The sequence below is a fragment of the Pituophis catenifer genome, unplaced genomic scaffold (genome assembly GCF_029215685.1).
Source record: "Pituophis catenifer annectens isolate HBS135680 unplaced genomic scaffold, rPitCat1.0.hap2 SCAF_10, whole genome shotgun sequence".
NCBI lineage: Eukaryota > Metazoa > Chordata > Lepidosauria > Squamata > Colubridae > Pituophis > Pituophis catenifer.
The window spans coordinates 19,413,960-19,432,619 of record NW_027256890.1 but is presented as its reverse complement, the minus strand read 5'-3'; the positions used below and the strand labels follow the sequence as shown (position 1 = coordinate 19,432,619).

Genomic DNA, 18,660 nt, shown 5'->3' with positions numbered 1-18,660 from the left:
GGTGCGTCCACGGAAGACAAAGCCAAAATTGCGGGGCGGCGGTCACTAAGGCTCCCCTCATCAGGAGACTGGGCTTTGTAGTACAATTCTCCTGTAAAGGGGAAGGAAGGGAGGGAGGAAAGGAGGGAAGGAGGGAGGGAGGAAAGAAAGAAGGAGAAGAGATGGAGGGAAGGAAGGAGAGAGGGAGGGACAGAGGGACGAAGGAAGATGGGATTCAGGAGAAGGAAGGGAGGGAGGGAGGGAAGAAAGAAGGAGAAGTGATGGAGGGAAGGAAGGAAGGAGAGAGGGAGGGAGGGAGGGAGGGAGGAAGATGGGAATGAGAAGGAAGGAAAGGAAGGAAAAAAGGGAGGGAGGGAGGAAAGAAAGGAGTAGAGATGGAGGGAAGGAAGGAAGAAAAGAGGGAGGGTATTGGGAGGGAGGGAGGAAAGAAGATGGGAATGAGGAGAAGGAAGGAAGGAAAGGGAGGGAGGGAGGGAGGAAAAAAGGGAGGGAAGGAGGAAAGAAAGAAGGAGAAGAGATGGAGGGATGGAAGAAAGGAAGGAAGGAAGGAAAGAGGGAGGATATTGGGAGGGAGGAAGGAAGATGGGATTGAGGAGAAGGAAGGAAGGAAAGGAAGGAAGGGATGGAGGAAGGAGGGAAGGAAAAAAGGAAGGGGAAGAAAGAATGAGAAGAGATGGGAGGGAGGGGAGGGAGAAAAAAAGGAAGGGGGAGGAAAGAAAGAAGAAGAAGGAAAGGAAGGAGGGAAAAAAGGGAGGGAGGGAGGAAGAAAGAAGGAGAAGGGAAGGAAGGGAGGGAGGGAGGGAGGAAGAAAGACAGAAAGAAAGGAAAGAAAGAAATAAAGAAAAGAAAAGAAAAGAAAGAATATATGACTACTTCCAGACAGATTCCCCAACACAATCCCTCATTTCCCAAACTTCTTTTGTTTCTCAGTCTTTCAAACTTCAGCTTCCATTTCCCCTTCCTAACCTGGGCACTTTTCTTCAGACATGACGGTGTGGCACAGGGAGAGGAGCCGGAAAAACTCATGGACGTGAAGGTCACCCAGCTTGACCGCTTCCAAAAGTCCGGTGTCCCAGAAGGTAAACGTGGGATCGGCCAGCGAGTTGAAGGAAAAATCCACTGGATCCGTTTTCTTGGGGAGGGGGGGGAAAGGGGGGAGGAGGAGGAATAGGGAGTTAGAACCAGCTTGGAATGTGCAAACAGCAGAAAATGCACCAGCTATAAACTGGGGAAGGAGGTTGATAAGGCAAGAACCCCAAAGTGCAGGTCAGGGGACCCCCATAATTTCAATTCTGGAACGAGCTCCCCCCCCGAGATATGGAGGATTCCGGATCTGCGTACCTTCCGTCGCACGCTTAAGATGTTCCTATTCCAGCAAGCCGGCCTGACCTAAACTTCTCCGCTTTTAAATGGGAATTTTAAATTTGGTTTTAAATTATTGGGGTTTTAAATATGGTTCAGCCAAATTTATTTAATTTGTTTTATCTCTATTTTAAATTTTGTACTTTCATGTTTTATTTTTATGGCTGTTCACCGCCCTGAGTCCTTCGGGAGTAGGGGCGGTATACAAATTCAATAAATACAAATACAAATACAAATACAAATTCAGTTCAAATTTGTCACTAGACTAGAACTCCCAGCCTCCTGTTTCTAAGCATGGTGCTTAACCACTAGACCAAACTGCCGGCGTATTACCTTTCCAAGCTCAGCCTTGTATCCAAGATCATCCAGTGCATCTCCTACGAAAAAAAAAACCAAGACTCAGAATTGGGCGAGAGGAGGAAGCAAGCCGTCAATCCTTCCAAATAGAGGCAGTCCTCAACTTATGACCGTAATTCGCCCAGAATTATAGAACAAAAGACGCCGGAGGGGGGGAAGCCTCACCGTAGCTGCGTCCGTTGATGGAGCATTTGCTGAAGACCATGATGTTCTGGGTGAGGGTCCCCGTTTTGTCCGAAAATATATATTCCACCTGGCCTAACTCCTCGTTTAGCGTCGTGGTCCGGGCCTCGGCTGGCGGTGCAACGTTTTTCGCGCAATACATTTTCTTGTCCCAGTTGATGAAGTAGCTGTGGCCCAGACGGATCACCTCCACGCTGCCAGAGAGAGAAAAGGGGTGGTTGGGAACCCCGAAGCCCATGGGCCTTCGCCCACCGAAAGAGGCCCAATTTCTCTCTTTTTTCCATTTATTTAATTTATTTTTATCTGTTTATTGACTTTCTATGCCACCCCCCCCCCTCGCAGCTTACAGTCGTTGGATAAAAATACACCCTATCCAACATTAAAACGATATATAAAGTACCACAGATTTAAAATTCAGCTTTAAAAACTGTATGCTTTTGGATTACAGCTCCCATAAACCCTTGCTGGGCAAGCCTCACGGGAGTTGAAATCCAATAGATAGAGAGAGAGAGATGGATGGATGGATGGGATGGATGGATGGATGGATGGATGGGATGGATGGGATGGATGGATATAGATAGATAGACAGATAGATAGCTAGATAGATAGATAGATAGATAGATAGATAGATAGATAGATAGATAGATAGTTGGATGGATGGATGGATGGATGAGTGGATGATGGATGGATGGATGGGATGGATGGATAGATATAGATAGATAGATGGATGGATGGATGGATGGACGGATGACAGATAGAAAGATGGATGGATGGATGGATGGATGGATGGATGGATGGATGGGTAGGTAGATGGATGGATGGATGGACAGATAGATAGATGGATGATAGATAGACCAACAGACAGACAGATAGATATAGATAATGGATGGATGGATGGATGGATGAATATATAGATGGACGGGTGACGGATGGATGGATGGGTGGGTGGATAGATGGATGGATGGACAGAGATAGATAAATAGATAGATAGATAGATAGATAGATAGATAGATAGATAGATAGATAGATAGATAGAGATGATGGATGGATGGATGGATGGATGGATGGATGGATGGATGGATGGATGGATGGATAGAAGGATGGATGGGATGGGTGAGTGGGTGGGTGGATGGACAGATATACAGTTGATAGAGATAGATAGATAGATAGATAGATAGATAGATAGATAGATAGATAGATAGATAGATAGATAGATGGATGGATGGATGGATGGATGGATGATAGATAGATGGATGGATGATAGAGAGAAGATGGATGGGTGGATGGGTGGGTGGATGGATGGACAGATATACAGATGACAGAGAGATGGATGGATGGATAGAGATAGATAGATGATAGATAGATAGATTAGATAGATAGATAGATAGATAGATAGATAGATAGATAGATAGAAGATGGGTGGGTGGGTGGATGGATAGACAGATATACAGATGACAGAGAGATGGATGGATGGATGGATAGATATAGATAGATGGATAAACAGACAGAAAGATGATATAGATAGACAGACAGATGATAGAGGAACAGAGAGAAATAATGGAGGATAGATAGATAGATAAGAGACAGAAAGAGATGGGTTTTCTGTTTGCCCCTTCAGCCTCAGGCCCCTTGGGTTCTAAGAAGGACTGCTCCAACCTCTGGAGGCTCTCTTCCTTTGGCTGATACGCTCCAGGGGCCTCTTTATTTCTTTTTCCAGGGGGGGGGTCTGCTTGAGTGAGTCCACAGGAAATGAGCAATCCATAAAAGAATAGCCCGAGGAGGAACAAAGGGAGCTGGAGGAATGGGGGGGGGGGGTTGTCACGGGGCTCTGATTTTCCTAGGGCCTTGGCAGGGGAGGGGGGGTTGGGGGAGGGAGGCAGGAAATGCCACAAGCCAACATCAAAGGGAGATTCGGTTCCCACCCAGAGCTTGGAAAAACACGGGAAGGGAGACCTCTTACCTGGGGGCTACGGAGCGAGAAAGAAACAGTCATGCAGGAAAAACCAAAAGAAAAAGGTTTTTTAAAAAAAAAGAAAGAAAGAAAGGGAGGAAAGAAAAGAGGAGAGGAGAGAAATTAGAAGAGATGAGGAGGCAAGAAGAGGGAAGGGAAGGGAAGGAAGGGAAGGGAAGGGAAGGGAAGGAAAGGAAAGGAAAGGAAAGGAAAGGAAAGGAAAGAGGAATTAAAGAAAGGGAGGGAGGAGAGAGGGGAGGAGAGGAAAGGAGAGGAGAAGGAGAGGAAAGGAAAGGAAAGGAAAGGAAAGGAAAGGAAAGGAAAGGAAAGGAAAGGAAAGGAAAGGAAAGGAAAGGAAAGGAAAGGAAAGGAAAGAGGAATTAAGGAAAGGGAGGGAAGAGAGAGGGGAGGAAAGGAAGGGGAAAGATGGAGGGGAAGAAAGGAAAGGAAGATAGAAGAAAGGAAAGGAAAGAGGAATTAAGGAAAGGGAGGGAGGAGAGAGGGGAGGAAAGGAAAGGAAAGGAAAGGAAAGGAAAGGGAAAGGAAAGGAAAGGAAAGGAAAGGAAAGGAAAGGAAAGAGGAATTAAGGAAAGGGAGGGAAGAGAGAGGGGAGGAAAGGAAGGGGAAAGATGGAGGGGAAGAAAGGAAAGGAAGATAGAAGAAAGGAAAGGAAAGAGGAATTAAGGAAAGGGAGGGAGGAGGAGAGGGGGAGGAAAGGAAAGGAAAGGAAAGGAAAGGAAAGGAAAGGAAAGGAAAGGAAAGGAAAGGAAAGGAAGGGTAGAAGAAAGGAAAGGAAAGAAGAATTAAGGAAAGGGGAGGGAGGAGAGAGGGGGAGGAAAGGAAAGGAAAGGAAGATAGAAGAAAGGAAAGAGGAATTAAGGAAAGGGAGGGAGGAGAGAGGGGAGGAAAGGAAAGGAAAGGAAGGAAAGGAAAGGAAAGGAAAGGAAAGGAAGATAGAGAAAGGAAAGGAAAGAGGAATTAAGGAAAGGGAGGGAGGAGAGAGGGGAGGAGAAGGAAAGGAAAGGAAAGGAAGATAGAAGAAAAGAAAAGAAAGAGGAATTCAAGGAAAGGGAGGGGAGGAGAGAGGGGAGGAAAGGAAAGGAAAGGAAAGGAAAGGAAAGGAAAGGAAAGGAAAGGAAAGGAAAGGAAAGGAAAGGAAAGGAAAGGAAATAGAAGAAAGGAAAGGAAAGAGGAATTAAGGAAAGGGAGGGAAGGAGAGGGGAGGAAAGGAAGGGGAAAGATGGAGGGGAAGAAAGGGGAAGGGAAGGGAAGGAAAAATTCAGCTCAAAAGGAAAAAAAAAAAAAGGAGACTCACCTGACATAGAGAGAGATGGGAACGACGGTGTTGAGGATGATGATGTAAGACCAGAAGGCCAGGAACCCCGACAAGAAGGCGTTGTCCACCACTTTGTCCCACGGCAAGTAAATCTGGAAGCAGACGCCGACTTCGTATTCCCAAATGGAGTTGCCGATGGCCAGGATCACCCCCATGCAGACCAGGAACCCGAAAATCTGCCGATGGGAAGGCCACAGTTCGGTTTGGACAAAGGGAGGAGAGAAGGGAGAAGCAGGGCGGTGCCCCTCTTATCTCCTGTCCCTTTTTATTGAGATGCGGTCAATTCCACATTTGAGGATGTCGATTTCAGACAGCTCAGTTTGGGACAAAGGAGCAGAAAGGAAGAAGCCGCAAGACCGCGTTCCTCTTTGTCCCCTTACTACGTGAACTCCCCTCTATTTTTTCTGTCCGTTTTCGTCCACACGTGGTCAATTTCCACATTTTGAGGATGTCAATTTCAACAGCTCCGTTTGGGGCTCAAAACTCCAGAAAAGGAGAAGCGGGATGGCGTCCCTCTTTGTCCCCAACCACATGAGATCCTCTCTTATCTTTTTTCATCCACATGTGGTCAATTCCCCATTTCAAAGTGGTCAATTTCAATACTTCCCTTTGGACAAAGGAGCAGAAAGGAAGAAGCCGCTGGATGGCATCCCTCCTTGTGCCCACCTACATGAGGTCCTTTTTTTTCTCCTGGCCCTTTTCATTCACATGTGGTCAATTCCCCAATTCAGGATGTCAATTTCAACAGCTCCGTTTTGATAAAGGAGCAGACTGGGAAAAGCGGGATGGCGTCCCTCTTTGTCCCCACTACCTGAGGTCCTCTCTATCTCCTGGCCCTTTTCATCCACATGTGGTCAATTCCACATTGCAGCATATCAATTTCAATACTTCCCTTTTGGACAAAGGAGTAGAAAGGGAGAAGCTGCATGGCATCCCTCTTTGTCCTCACCTACAGAAAGTCCCTTTTCATCCACATGTGGTCAATTCCACATTTCAAGCGGTCAATTTCAAGAGATCCTGGATTAAAACTCAGGTCCACTCGGGCACTGCCGTTGGGCAGTTTTGAATAATCCAGAACGGTGGTGAAGAACAGAACTAATTTCCCCGGGGTTGAGATGGAAAGAAATGAATGAACTCCAGTAAATATCCGCTTTCCTACATTCTCCGGGACGACCACCTTGCAGAGCGGGACAAGGGCTTGACTGCCCCCCTGGTGGAGCGTTCCCAGAAAATTCTCTCTTTGTCATCCGGAAAACTAAAAGAGCATCCGGTGTCTACCCCATGCCCCAGAGCTGGGAAAAGGCAGTCTCTGCGTCCCCAAAAGAGCACTGGATTCGAAACACGGGCACAGAGCGGGAGGGGCTTACCCAAAGCACCAAAGTGTTCATCAAACGGTCGATGCTAGTCCTCTTGAATTTCGTGCGGCCACTGTTTTGCATTAATTTAGTGTCCGGCCCTGCCGAAGGAAGAAAACCGGAAAATCCTTTGGCAAAGTAAAATTTTTGCCTCTCCCAATTTTGAATTTATTTTTATTATTTCGTTATTTCTTGAATTTATCGGACGCCCGTCTGGTAACGCAACGATTCTGGGCAGAAGGGTCAAATTAATGTTCAAAAGATTTTGCAAAGAAACAGCACTGCGAATAAGACATAGATAGATTAACAGAGTCGGAAGGGATCTTGTAGGTCATCTAGTCCAATCCCCTTTCAGGTTTCGATGTCGTCTCAAATAAATTGCATTTTCCAAACAGATAGTCTTTGATGAAATCTTTCATTTATTAAGCACGACAATTTGTCCCCGATTATGTCGAAGCCAACACTGACTTCCTGACCCCAAACCTTCCCTTTCCGTTCCCCAATTCTCTGCGTCTCATGGGTCCTCTTCCCAAATCACTCTCCCCATATCTACTACTTCAGCTCCCAGGAATGTCCCCCCTCCCATCTCATCTCCTAGGGGATATTATCTTCAGGGAAAATAAGTAGGTGAAAAGTCAAGTGTCCTCTTGCCAGCTGCCCCCTCTTCTCCTCCTTATGTCAGCACTGGAACGAATGTAGTTTGAAGTGCTGACACCCCCTTTCCCCCACGCCCAAACAGGAGACCCTACACCACCCCCGAAAAATGACTTAAAGCCAAGGAAAACATTTACAGGTAATCCTCAATTTACGGCCACAATTTTTGCGCCTAAGCACGCCCGATTTTATGCTTTTTTTCGGAGGGGGTGTTCTTTAGCGATCACTGCAGTTGTTAAACGAATCAGGCAGTCGTTAAGCGAACCCGGCTTCCTCCGATGACTTTGCTTGTCGGAAGCCAGCTGGGAAAGTCGCAATCATGTTGCGACTCCAGGACCGACGTAAACACACGCAAAATGCCAAGTAGCCGTTAAGTGAGGTACACCGTTGTTAAGCGAATCCCCTGGGATGCTGCCACCGTCCTAAATACGAGTCAGTCACCAAAAGTCTGAATTTTGATCATGTGACCTTGGGGGGGGGGGAAACGCTGCAATGGTCGTAAGTGCGAGGACTGGTTGTAAGTCGCCTTTTTTGCTGTCATTTCGAACGGTCCCTAAACAACTGGCCGTAAGCCGAGAACTAACAGTACTTGGATTTGGTAAAGACGATTCAGAATTTCTCCATAATTTCCCCATAATTTTATCCCCCTTTTTTTTCCCAGTTCAGTCCCTGATATTCAGATTAACGTCCATCTATTTTCTGCCACATCTCACATCCCAATTCGGAAAATGCACGGGGCGCCCTGCATACCTGCAAAGATGACCAGGCCAAAGCACCACTCCGTATTACGAAGGACACAACCTCGCAACAACATGTTTTGATTGCTGAGGGGATATTTGTTGTCTTTCCAGTACAGAGTCCCGCTGAATTTGTCGAGTTTATTGTTAGGGGGTTCGCAAATCACCTCTCCTGAAATTAAAAAAAAATTGCCGAGGAGATCAGTTATGGGTAGTCCTCGTTTAACGAAGGTCGTTGGGACTGGGATTTCCGTCGCTAAGGGGTGCGGTTGCGAAACATAACATCGTGTGGCTGCGCCCTTTAAGGATGGCAGTTGTGGCATTGTTCAGTGAGGACCGCACAGGTCATTAAGGGAGGATCTCATGTGACCACGACCAGAGGTGGCATTCAGCCGGTTCGGGCGAATTGGTAGCGGCGACCCTCACATAATGGCGTCCTATTTAGCCACGTTTTCGAGGCCAGGCGCATGGGTGGAAGGCTGGGCGCAGGCATGAAAGGCACACGTCTGCGCGAAGCGAGCGTGCAAGCGTGCGGTGAACCAGCGGTTAAATATGTAAAACCCACCGCTGGCCATGACTTTCGACTTCCCGCAAGCTTCCCCATTGAAATTGACTCGGCAGGGGAAAGTCACAAATCTCAATCACAGCACTGGGGACGGACAGAACTTTGAAGACCGGTCATTAAGTGGCACTTTAGCCCAGTCACAAGCTTGAACAGACTCTGAATGAGCGGACGTTAAGTGAGGACTGCCTCAGTGCTGAACTCTTGTTGGAGATATATGTATATATCAAAAGAGCATGCAACTTAGGAAGCTGCTAAGGAGTGGATTGGGAGGGTCGCTAAATATAATAACGAGAATGAATTTTACCATCAAAGTGCGCGAGGTTGTTGGTGTCAGTCAGCTCGGACGTCACCGGGATCGCCTGTCGGACTTTCATATTGCTCTCCCTGAGGAGAAAATTAGTTTAATCACAGCCAGGAAGAGAGAAGAGGGTCTCCAAAGGGTTTCTTTAAAGTATTCTTTCTCTTAAACTTGGAAAGTTTAAGAACTGTGGACGTCAACTCCCAGAATTCCCCAGCGGGTCTTAAAGTGACAAGTTTCAACAAGAGGGGGATTCTGGGAATTGAAGTCTGTGTTTCAGAAACTGGGGGAATTCTGGGAGCTGAAGTTCACAGAACTCAAAGCCACCAATTTTCAGAAACTGGGGGATTCTGGGAGTTGAAGTTCATAGGTCTTAACATCCCCAAATCTCAGAAACTGGGGGATTCTGGGAGTTGAAGTTCACAGAACCTAAAGCTGCCAATTTTCAGAAACTGGGGGATTCTGGGAGTTGAAGTCCATAGGTCTTAACATCCCCAAGTCTCAGAAACTGGGGGGGTTCTGGGAGTTGAAGTTCACAGAACTCAAAGCCGCCAATTTTCAGAAACTGGAGAATTCTGGGAGTTGAAGTCCACATCCCCAAGTCTCGGAAACTGGGGGATTCTGGGAGTTGAAATCCGCATATCTGAAAGTCACCAAGTTTCAGAGATGTTGCTTTAAAAGAGCGGGCACAGCTGGCATAACACTCACCCGTCCAGCTCGGCCGTCTCGATGTAGCAAAGTCCGTGAGGCTCGCTGCTGGACAACAGAAGCAGATCAGCCTGGATTTGGGCAGGGAGAAAAGATCAATTTAAAAAAAAAAAAATCAAATCTTGATTTTCTGGCAGCTTCTGTGCTTTCGTCCACCGTCCACGACACACAGACTTACCGCAACAAACTGGTTATTTTCTAATTTTATGATATCACCAACGCGGACATTCATCCATTGCTCCTTCTGAAGGCTGGCAGCGAGAACGGGAGACCGAAAGGAAAAGAAAAGACGGGAAGGAATTTTTTTTTTTAAAAAAAGGAATAAAACATTTAGGAGGATAAAAATCAGCCTGATTTTCGCTTTGGGTTTTCAAATCTCCTCCACGTGAGCCTGCAGAGCCTCCACACTTCAGTGCAGTCTACCTCCGAACGCCAAGGAGCCACGAGGAACGGCAGGAGGTTTGGGATGAAGAATGGCAAATTTAGCCTTTTGGTGGAGAATTTTTGAAACTTTTTTTCCCCCAACGGTTTATTTAAAAAAAAAAACAGGTAGTCCTCGACTTACCACCCCAATCGAGCCCCAAATCATTTCTGTTGCTAAGCGAGACAGACGCGAAGTGAGTTTTGGCTCGTTTTACGAAGCTGTCTTGCCCCGGTTGTTAAGGGAACCGCTGCCGCGGTTTAAAGTTTAACAATGCGGTCGTTAAACGAATCGGATTTCTTTCCCTTGACTTGAATTGTCGGAAGGTCGCAAAAGGGAGCATCACGTGAGCCCCCATTCCCCCCCACCGGAATGCGGCAACGTCGTAAGTACGAGTCGGTCGCCAAGCGTCTGAATTTTGATCTCGTGATGCTGCGGCGATCGTAAGAGTGAAAAACGGCCCTAGGTTTTTTTTTCAGTGCCGTTGAAACGTCAAACGGTCACTAAACGGACGGTTGGAAGTCGAGGACTTCTTGCATCCCCTCCAAAACATCTTCACACACACACAAATCGTACTCACATCCCGTTGATGAGCACTTGGGAATGCCTGCTGTTCACCTGCTTATCGCTCTTGTGACGAAACTGTGGGCGGAAAGTCCCGTGTCAAAGCCAGGATTCGAACCCGAGACCCCCTCCCCCCTCCTCCTCCTCGCCCAATTCACACACCCCTGCCCCTCAAAAGTGCGCCCCCACTTTTACTCACGTAGTCGTCGGTGGCATCCTTGACGGCCGTGATGGTCAGCACGAGGACTAAAGGCACGATGGTGGTGAACCAAGAGAGCGAGGAGATCTGGGGGATCAGCTGGGGGAGGGAAATCCGAGAGGGGGCAGTTTATTCATTTGGACCCCTGGCCTGGGGGCAGGGCTCAAGGACCAGGGCAGGGACAACATCCCGGGAAGGATGAGATTAGAGGAACTGAACCCACGGACGGAAAAGAGAAGCGACAGATGGAGAGAGGGAGGGAGGAAGGAACCAATGAAGGAAAGGAGGAAGGAAAAAAGAAAGGGGAGGAGGGAAAGAAGAAAGAGGGAAGGGAGGGAGGGAGGGAGGGAGGAGAAAAGAAGGGTGGGCAGGATGTAGGGAGGGAAGAAGGAAAGAAGAAAGAAGGAGAAAAGAAAGAAGGAAGGGAGAGAGGAAGGAAGGAAGAAAAGAAGGAAAGAAGGGGAGGAGGAAAGAAAGAAAGAAAGGATGTAGGGAGGGAGGGAGGAGAAAAGAAGGGTGGGAGGGAGGAAGGGAGGAACGAGAAAAGAAGGGTGGGCAGGATGTAGGGAGGGAAGAAGGAAAGAAGAAAGAAGGAGAAAAGAAAGAAGAGAGGAAAGAAGGAAGGAGGAAAAGAAAGAAAGAAGGAAGGGGAGGAGGAAAGAAAGAAAAAAGGGATATAGGGAGGAAGGAAGGAGAAAAGAAGGGAGGGTGGGATGTAGGCGGGAATAAGGAAAGAAGAAAAGGGGACGAAAGAAAGAAGAGAGGAAGGCAGGAATGAGACAGGAGGGAGGGGGGAGGAAAGAAGGAAGGAAGGAGGAAAAGAAGGAAAGAAAGGGAGGAGGAAAGAAAGAAAGAAAGGAAGGAAGAAAGGATGTAGAGAGGGAGGAAGGAGAAAAGAAGGGTGGGAGGGAGGAAGAGAGGAAGGTAAGAAGAGAGGGAGGGAGGGAGGAAGGAGAAAAGAAGGGAGGGTGAGATGTAGGGAGGGAAGAAGGAAAGAAGAAAGGGGGAAGAAAGTAAGAAGAGGAAGGCAGAAGGAGGAATGAGACAGGAGGGAGGGAGGAAAGAAGGAAGGAAGGAGGGAAAGAAGGAAGGAAAGGAGGAGGAAGGAAGGGGAGGAGGAAAGAAAAAAGGGAGGGAGGGATAGAGAGAGGGAGGGAAGAAGGAGGAAAAGAAGGAAAGAGAAAGAGGAAAAGAGGGGTAAAAGGAAAGAGAGAAGCTAGAAAGAAAAGGAAGGAAGGAAGAAAAATATAAGAAAAAGGAAGGAGAGAACCTCAAAGCAAAAACCTTGGAGAGAGAGAGAGAGAGAGAAAAAAAATAACAACAGCAAAACACAGAAGGAAAAACGAAAAACAAAACAAAACGAGAAAGCAAGAAAAGGAATATCCGTCAATGAAAGCACGATACTTTCAGGATTTTTTAAAAAATTTCATTTGTGGCGGGTGGAGGTGGCGGACTGAACTGTGCCAAAAATGTGGGTTTTCCGTGACTCCCCCCACTTGGCATCCGGGCCAAAGCGGGAAGCACCCCACGGGAGAAAAAGGGCGAATCGGAGGCCTCCCTGAAGCATCCTGGGAGCAAAAATGGGCCGCGGGGGGGGGAACGCCCCCCCCACGCGCCCCATTTTGGGCCTAGGAGGCCTCCCTACACTTACCTGGGAGCCAAAATGGGGCACAATGGGAACTCCTGGAAGAGGCGGGGCCAGCAGCAAGTTAACTATTGGTTTTTCCTGAACCGGCCCGAACCGGCCCGAACCAGACCGAACCGGCTGAATCGCAACACTGGCGAACCCCCAGATTTCCAAACCCCACCTCACCCCCCCCACCCCAGGAAAAAAAAAATCTCACCTGGAGAATGAGGAGGAAGAAAAAATACGTATTTGCGACTTCCTGGAACTGTTCAAACAGGTTGATGGGCAGGAAAGTGATCACGTTGTATTTCGACGTCTTGATGCAGTTACTCTGGGGAGAAGCAGGAGAGAAAATATATATATATATATATATATATATAAAAAAAGCAACAACCCCCAAAAAGGAAAAATATAAATGTATTTTTTATGCTGACTACGATCACGATTGGATCGCGGGTAGCTTTGGTGGACAATGAGAGCTTAGGCACCGAAGATAAATTCCTTGGGGTGTCCAATCGCACTTGGCCAATAAAGAAGAAAGAATTCTATAAAGAGAGGGGGGAAAAAAATAAAGGTTTTTTTTTTGTCCAAGTGCCACTGTAACGCCAAACGGTCGCTAAATGAATGGTTGTATGTCGGGGACTTCCTGCATTAGCGTCCCGCAGTTTTCGGCTGGGTCCTGCATTTTGGCCAGGGAGTGGGTGTGTAAGACTTTGCTAAATAATATAAATATAAATATAAATATAAATATAAATATAAATATAAATATAAATATAAATATAAATATAAATATAAATATAAATATAAATATAAATACAAATATAAATATAAATCCGCGTCTTCCGTCGTGCACTGAAGGCCCCGTTATTCCAGCAAGCTGCTCTGATGGGATAAATGATTATAATTTGGTTTTAATGGGGTTTTAAAAATTGGTTTTAAAATGAGAGTTTTAAATTCGGCCTATGATTTAATTATTTTAATCTGCTTTTAAATTCTGTTTTTGTACATTGTTTTTATTATGGCTGTTCACCGCCCTGAGTCCTTCGGGAGAAGGGCGGTATATAAATAAAATAAAATAATAAAATAAAATAAAATAAAATAAAATAAAATAAAATAAAATAAAATAAAATAAAATAAAATAAAATAAAATAATAATAAAATAAAATAAAATAAATAAATACATAAATAAATAAATAATAGAAGAGGCGATAGACATCACGATCTCCGGAACGTTTAAAAGTTTAAAATGTTTTATTTTAACGTTCCGGAGATCGTGATGTCTATCGCCTCTTCTATAACTATACCTGGAACTCGCATTTTTAGGACAATTCTTAATAAATAAATAAATAATAAATAATAAATAATATACCCTGTTTCCCCAAAAATAGGACCCAACCAGAAAATAAGCCCTAGCATGACTTTTCAGGATGCTCGTAATATAAACCCTACCCCAAAAATAAGCCCCGGTTAAGATTGTCAGCCAGATGGATGCATTTAGTACCGTATTTTCCCCCAAAATAAGACCTAACCAGAAAATAAGCCCTAATGCGTCTTTTGGAGCAAAAATTAATATAAGACCCGGTCTTATTTTCAGGGAGTTCGAAGAGAGTCCCCCTGTTTCGGCCACGCAGAAGAGAACGGCGTGGGTGCCAAAGGTTTTTGGGGGTTTTTTTGCGCGCAATTTTCGGCTGCCACTCACCGCGTACTGAAATTTTTCGTTGTATTCTCGAGAATTGGCCTTCACTCGCCGTTCTTCCTCTGGAAGAGAAATTGATCTGGGTTAGCAGGGCTGAACCCCGACAATCGACAAAAAAAAACAGGGTTACTTCCCTGCCCCCCCCCTTTCATCTGGGATTTCAATCGGTGTGAGTTCGAGTCAGAGACCCACGGGAGCGGATTCGAGAGTTACTGATGGAGCCGGCCGGGCTGGGTGAGGAGGTGGGCAGCTGTTGGTCCCTGGCTTTGCAAAGCCCCCCCTCCATACACCCCAAAGAATGAATGAATGAAAGGAAGAGGAGGAGGAGGAGAAGGAAGAGGAAGAGATGATGATGATGATAATAATAACCTTAACAGTTCCTAGGTCCTTGGTTAGGACTCGAGCTGCTGAGCTATTAACCAGCCTCAAAGGCTGTGAATCTCACTAAAGATTAATAATAATAATAATAATAATAATAATAATAATAATAATAATAATAATAATAATAATAATAACCTTAACAGTTCCTAGGTCCTTGGTTGGGACTCGAGCTGCTGAGCTATTAACCAGCCTCAAAGGCTGTGAATCTCACTAAAGATTAATAATAATAATAATAATAATAATAATAATAATAATAATAATAATAATAATAATAACCTTAACAGTTCCTAGGTCCTTGGTTGGGACTCGAGCTGCTGAGCTATTAACCAGCCTCAAAGGCTGTGAATCTCACTAAAGATTAACTAATAATAATAATAATAATAATAATAATAATAATAATAATAATAGAAGGAGAAGAGGGAAGGAGGAGTAAAAGGAGGAGGAAGAGGAGGAGGAGGAGGAGGAAGAAGAAGAAGAAGAAGAAGAAGAAGAAGAAGAAGAAGAAGAAGAAGAAGAAGAAGAAGAAGAAGAAGAAGAAGAGGAGGAGGAGGAGGAGGAGGAGGAGGAGGAGGAGGAAGAAGGAGAAACTGGAGGAGGAAGGAAGGAGGAGGAAGGAGGAGCAGAGGAAGAAAAAAGGAGAAGAAAAAAAAGAGAAGGAAAAAGGAGAAGCAGGAGAAAGAAAAAGAAAGGAAGGAAGGAAAAGGGAAGAAAGAAAGAAAGAAAGAAAGAAAGGACAGAAAAGGGAAGGAAGAAAGAAAGAGAGAGAGAGAGAGAGAGAGAAAGAAAGAAAGAAAGAAAGAAAGAAAGAAAGAAAGAAAGAAAGAAAGAAAGAAAGAAAGAAAGAAAGAAAGAAAGAAAGAAAGAAAGACCAATCCCGAATTCTATAACAGAGACGATGCCTCTCTCCGGCAGCTGTACACAAGGTCACTTTTAAGAAAGGTGGAAAGAATTTGCTTTTCTTGGGGTGGGGGGGTTGCAGGAAAAACCAGGCTCATCCCCTCCCCACCTCTCCCTAATGCAAGGGAAGTGTGGGGAGGGGGAGGGGAGGGGAGGGGGAGGGGGGGAAGCCGGGGGGAAGATGAAGGTAATGTGTGAAGAGTGCCGCAGCAAGTCCACCCTCCCTGGAGAGACCCTTGCAGGACAAAAGCTAGGACAGCTGGCTTGGCACGAGATCCCCCCACCCCGTTTTTCCAAGGAGACCCCCCCCCTCTCCGCTTTGCCCCGGGGCAGCCGACCCCCCCCTACCTGTCCCCCAAAGCTGCTGGTTGCGGGCATCCGTGGTCGCCACGGCGACCCAGGGCCATTTCTCTGGCATCTCTTTGGGGATCGTCATGGTTACGGCCAAGGGGGGGTCTCTCTCTCTCACTGTCTCTCCCCCGGATGGATAGATGGTCTCGGGGAGTCCCTTTTCTCTCCTCCCCCCCTCGACCAGCTGCAGAAGAGAAAGTCTACTCTGACATTGAGGGAGAAGGGGAGGGGGAGAGCACCTCCCACTGCCGCACAGCAACCAATCAGGGGGAAGGATGGCGTCACCAAGACGACCGCTTGATGGGGAACGGGGGGGGGGCGGAGGTGGGGGGGGGTCTTTTGTGGGTTGCTTCCCCTTTGCAGACCCTTCCTCAGAAAAGGAATCAGCAAAATGCTGATGGATCAGCAAAAAAATAATAATAATAAAGTCAAATTAAAATTCTCCCTCCTTCTTAAGGATTTTTGCATTCTGTTCTTCCCTTGCGGGATGGACGGCTGGGTCGGGGAAATAGAGCACCGGATCCGAGGGCTGGAAGGGGCCTGGGAGGTCTTCTAGTCCAACCCCATCCCAGGCAAACCTGGGAGGTGGGCTGGGTTGAGAGAGAGGGACTATTAGCCCAAAGTCACCCAGCCGGCTTTCGTGCCTAAAGCGGGACTAGAACTCCCAGCCTCCTGGTGATTGGCTCAAAGTCACCCAGCTGGTTTTCATGCCAAAGGTATGACTAGAACTCCCAGCCTCCTGGTAATTGGCTCAAAGTCACCCAGCCGGCTTTCATGCCAAAGGTGGGACTAGAACTCCCAGCCTCCTGGTGATTGGCTCAAAGTCACCCAGCTGACTTTCATGCCTAAGGCGGAACTAGAACTCCCAGTCTCCTGGTCATTGGCTCAAAGTCACCCAGCCGGCTTTCATGCCTAAGGCGGGACTAGAACTCACAGTCTCCTGGTGATTGGCTCAAAGTCACCCAGTTGGCTTTCCTGCCTAAGGCGGGACTAGAACTCATCGTCTCCTGGTGATTGGCTCAAAGTCACCCAGCCGGCTTTCATGCCAAAGGTGGGACTAGAACTCACCGTCTCCTGGTGATTGGTCCAAAGTGATCCAATCCATTTTCTAAGGCAGGACTAGAATTCCCCCTCTCCCACTTTTTAACCTAGTAACTTAACTACTAGACAAAACTGCCTCTTGGTTTCACACTTTCCCACAGCAATTGCATGCTAGGGCCTCGGATTCTCTCTCCCGCCAAGCTTCTCGGCTAAGCACAGTCTACCTTAACCTTGTTTCCTCCCAGATAGAAGCGGGGGGTGGGGGGGGTGGTCTTACCTGTGGGGTTTTTCTTAGCACAAAATTCCATGGCATTTGCTGGTCAGCTTTCAGGCCCATAAGAGATGCTGAAACGGGGAAAAGGAGGAAAAAAAAATAACCAACCAGCATGCTAAACCTGGTTATTAAATCTTAGCCTGTTCTCGTATTCCCACAATCCTGTCCATTCAGAAACTAACCAGGCTGGACAGATTCCCCAAAACACGTGAATATTAATATTAATATTCATAATTTATGAAATTTACAGGCTGCCCAACTCGCAGCGACTCTGAGCCGTTTACAAACCGAGGGAAAAAAAAAACATTTAAAAACAAGGAAACAAAAGAAGAGCTAACAAACCCAGATGCAAACGAAGAAAAGGAAAAATGTCCCATTAACCCAGGTTAAGGCCAACTAGGTTTATTATACCCAACCTGGTTAACCAGAGGTCTGTTTAGAGATATAGTACACAACCAGGTGATGAAAAAAAAAAAATCCAGTGCTAAATATCAGAATAATTTTAATTTCCACGTTATTTTAAAACATTTCAGCCTCGGGTCAGAAGTATAAATGAAGCCTAGTAGGGATTGAGTAGAAAAAATTTGTCCCTCTCTCTCCAAATATTGAACCCAAGTAAAATTGAAGCGTTCTGGGTGACATAAAAGCAAAGATTCCTTCAAACGACATTGAGCTAAGCTGCGGAACTCCTTGCCACAAGGAATAACAACGCGATCAATTTTAACAAGAGATTTGTGAAAAACCGGCTACGGTGTTGGATGGCTGTTACTCCCCAGTAACTCGTGGTTGGTTATAAGAAGCAGTGATATGGTTATTCTATTAAACCACGATCAAACCAGGGCTTGTGTGAACGAGGCCAACGGTAGTAAATCAAGCCAGCATTTCGATCCTCGGCCTTGAGGAGGTTGGGAGCCTAACGGCTTAAAAGAAAAGACATTTTCAGCGAAATGGATGGAGAAAAAGCTGTTTTGTTGTTTTTTTTTAAAAAAAAAAAGAGAGAGAGAGAATGACGCACACACAAAAACCCACAAACTGCACCTAAGATTCCTCTTTCTGAAACGAAAACACACAATTGCGGCAAACGAATAAAACAAAAGGCGCGAAACCTGTCGTTCTGTTTGGGTCCGTCGAGACGCGGGTTCGAGGAGGTGCCAGACACACCAACCTGTGCAGAGTTGTTGTGATTGTGGCGAGCGACAACGCCGGGAGAGATTAAACGGGGACAAGGTTCTCCTTCTCCTGTGCCCCCCACCCCACGTTCCCCCTTGCGACAACCGCACAACGTTTCCCTTTCGCTGTGACACCCCTTGCAAAAAAACATTGTGGTTACTTTTTTTTTCCCCCATCCGGCTAGAGGTGCGACACGACACACAAAAAAGGCAAACACAACAACCAAAACACTTTAAGATTGCAGCCGGGGATCGAAAAAGGAGTTAAGTGCTTGTCCCAGTGAAGCCCGGGAAATGGCCCCTCCTTGATCCGGGTTCGCTTTTGCGACGCAACAAACCATGGTTTGTTTATCCCTAAGCTGTGGAGTGAGCCCAGCTGGCTCAGAGACCTGATTTGAGAAACAAGGATGGCAGGAGAGGAGGAAGAAGGGGGTGGGTGGGGATGATGGGAGGTGTAGTACCCCTAGCAAGCAGGGAAGGAGGGAGGGAAGAAGGAAGGGAGGAAGGAAGGAAGGAAGGAAGGAAGGAAGGAAG

At 46.5% G+C, this 18,660-nt stretch overlaps 1 protein-coding gene across 1 annotated transcript in view; it reads right to left on the bottom strand.

The window, feature by feature from the left end:
- Positions 1 to 18,112, bottom strand: part of ATP8B2 (ATPase phospholipid transporting 8B2) — a 32,073-nt gene extending 13,961 nt beyond the window's left edge. The window contains 17 exon segments of the mRNA XM_070951459.1: positions 1 to 42; positions 45 to 91; positions 967 to 1,132; positions 1,696 to 1,739; positions 1,885 to 2,096; positions 5,169 to 5,365; positions 6,557 to 6,645; positions 7,949 to 8,107; positions 8,805 to 8,884; positions 9,507 to 9,577; positions 9,685 to 9,757; positions 10,508 to 10,569; positions 10,691 to 10,789; positions 12,535 to 12,648; positions 14,017 to 14,075; positions 16,961 to 17,028; positions 18,064 to 18,112. Of these exon segments, the coding sequence (XP_070807560.1) occupies positions 1 to 42; positions 45 to 91; positions 967 to 1,132; positions 1,696 to 1,739; positions 1,885 to 2,096; positions 5,169 to 5,365; positions 6,557 to 6,645; positions 7,949 to 8,107; positions 8,805 to 8,884; positions 9,507 to 9,577; positions 9,685 to 9,757; positions 10,508 to 10,569; positions 10,691 to 10,789; positions 12,535 to 12,648; positions 14,017 to 14,075; positions 16,961 to 16,991 (1,545 nt within the window). The 5' untranslated portion in view covers positions 16,992 to 17,028; positions 18,064 to 18,112.
- Positions 18,113 to 18,660: the final 548 nt, after the last annotated feature.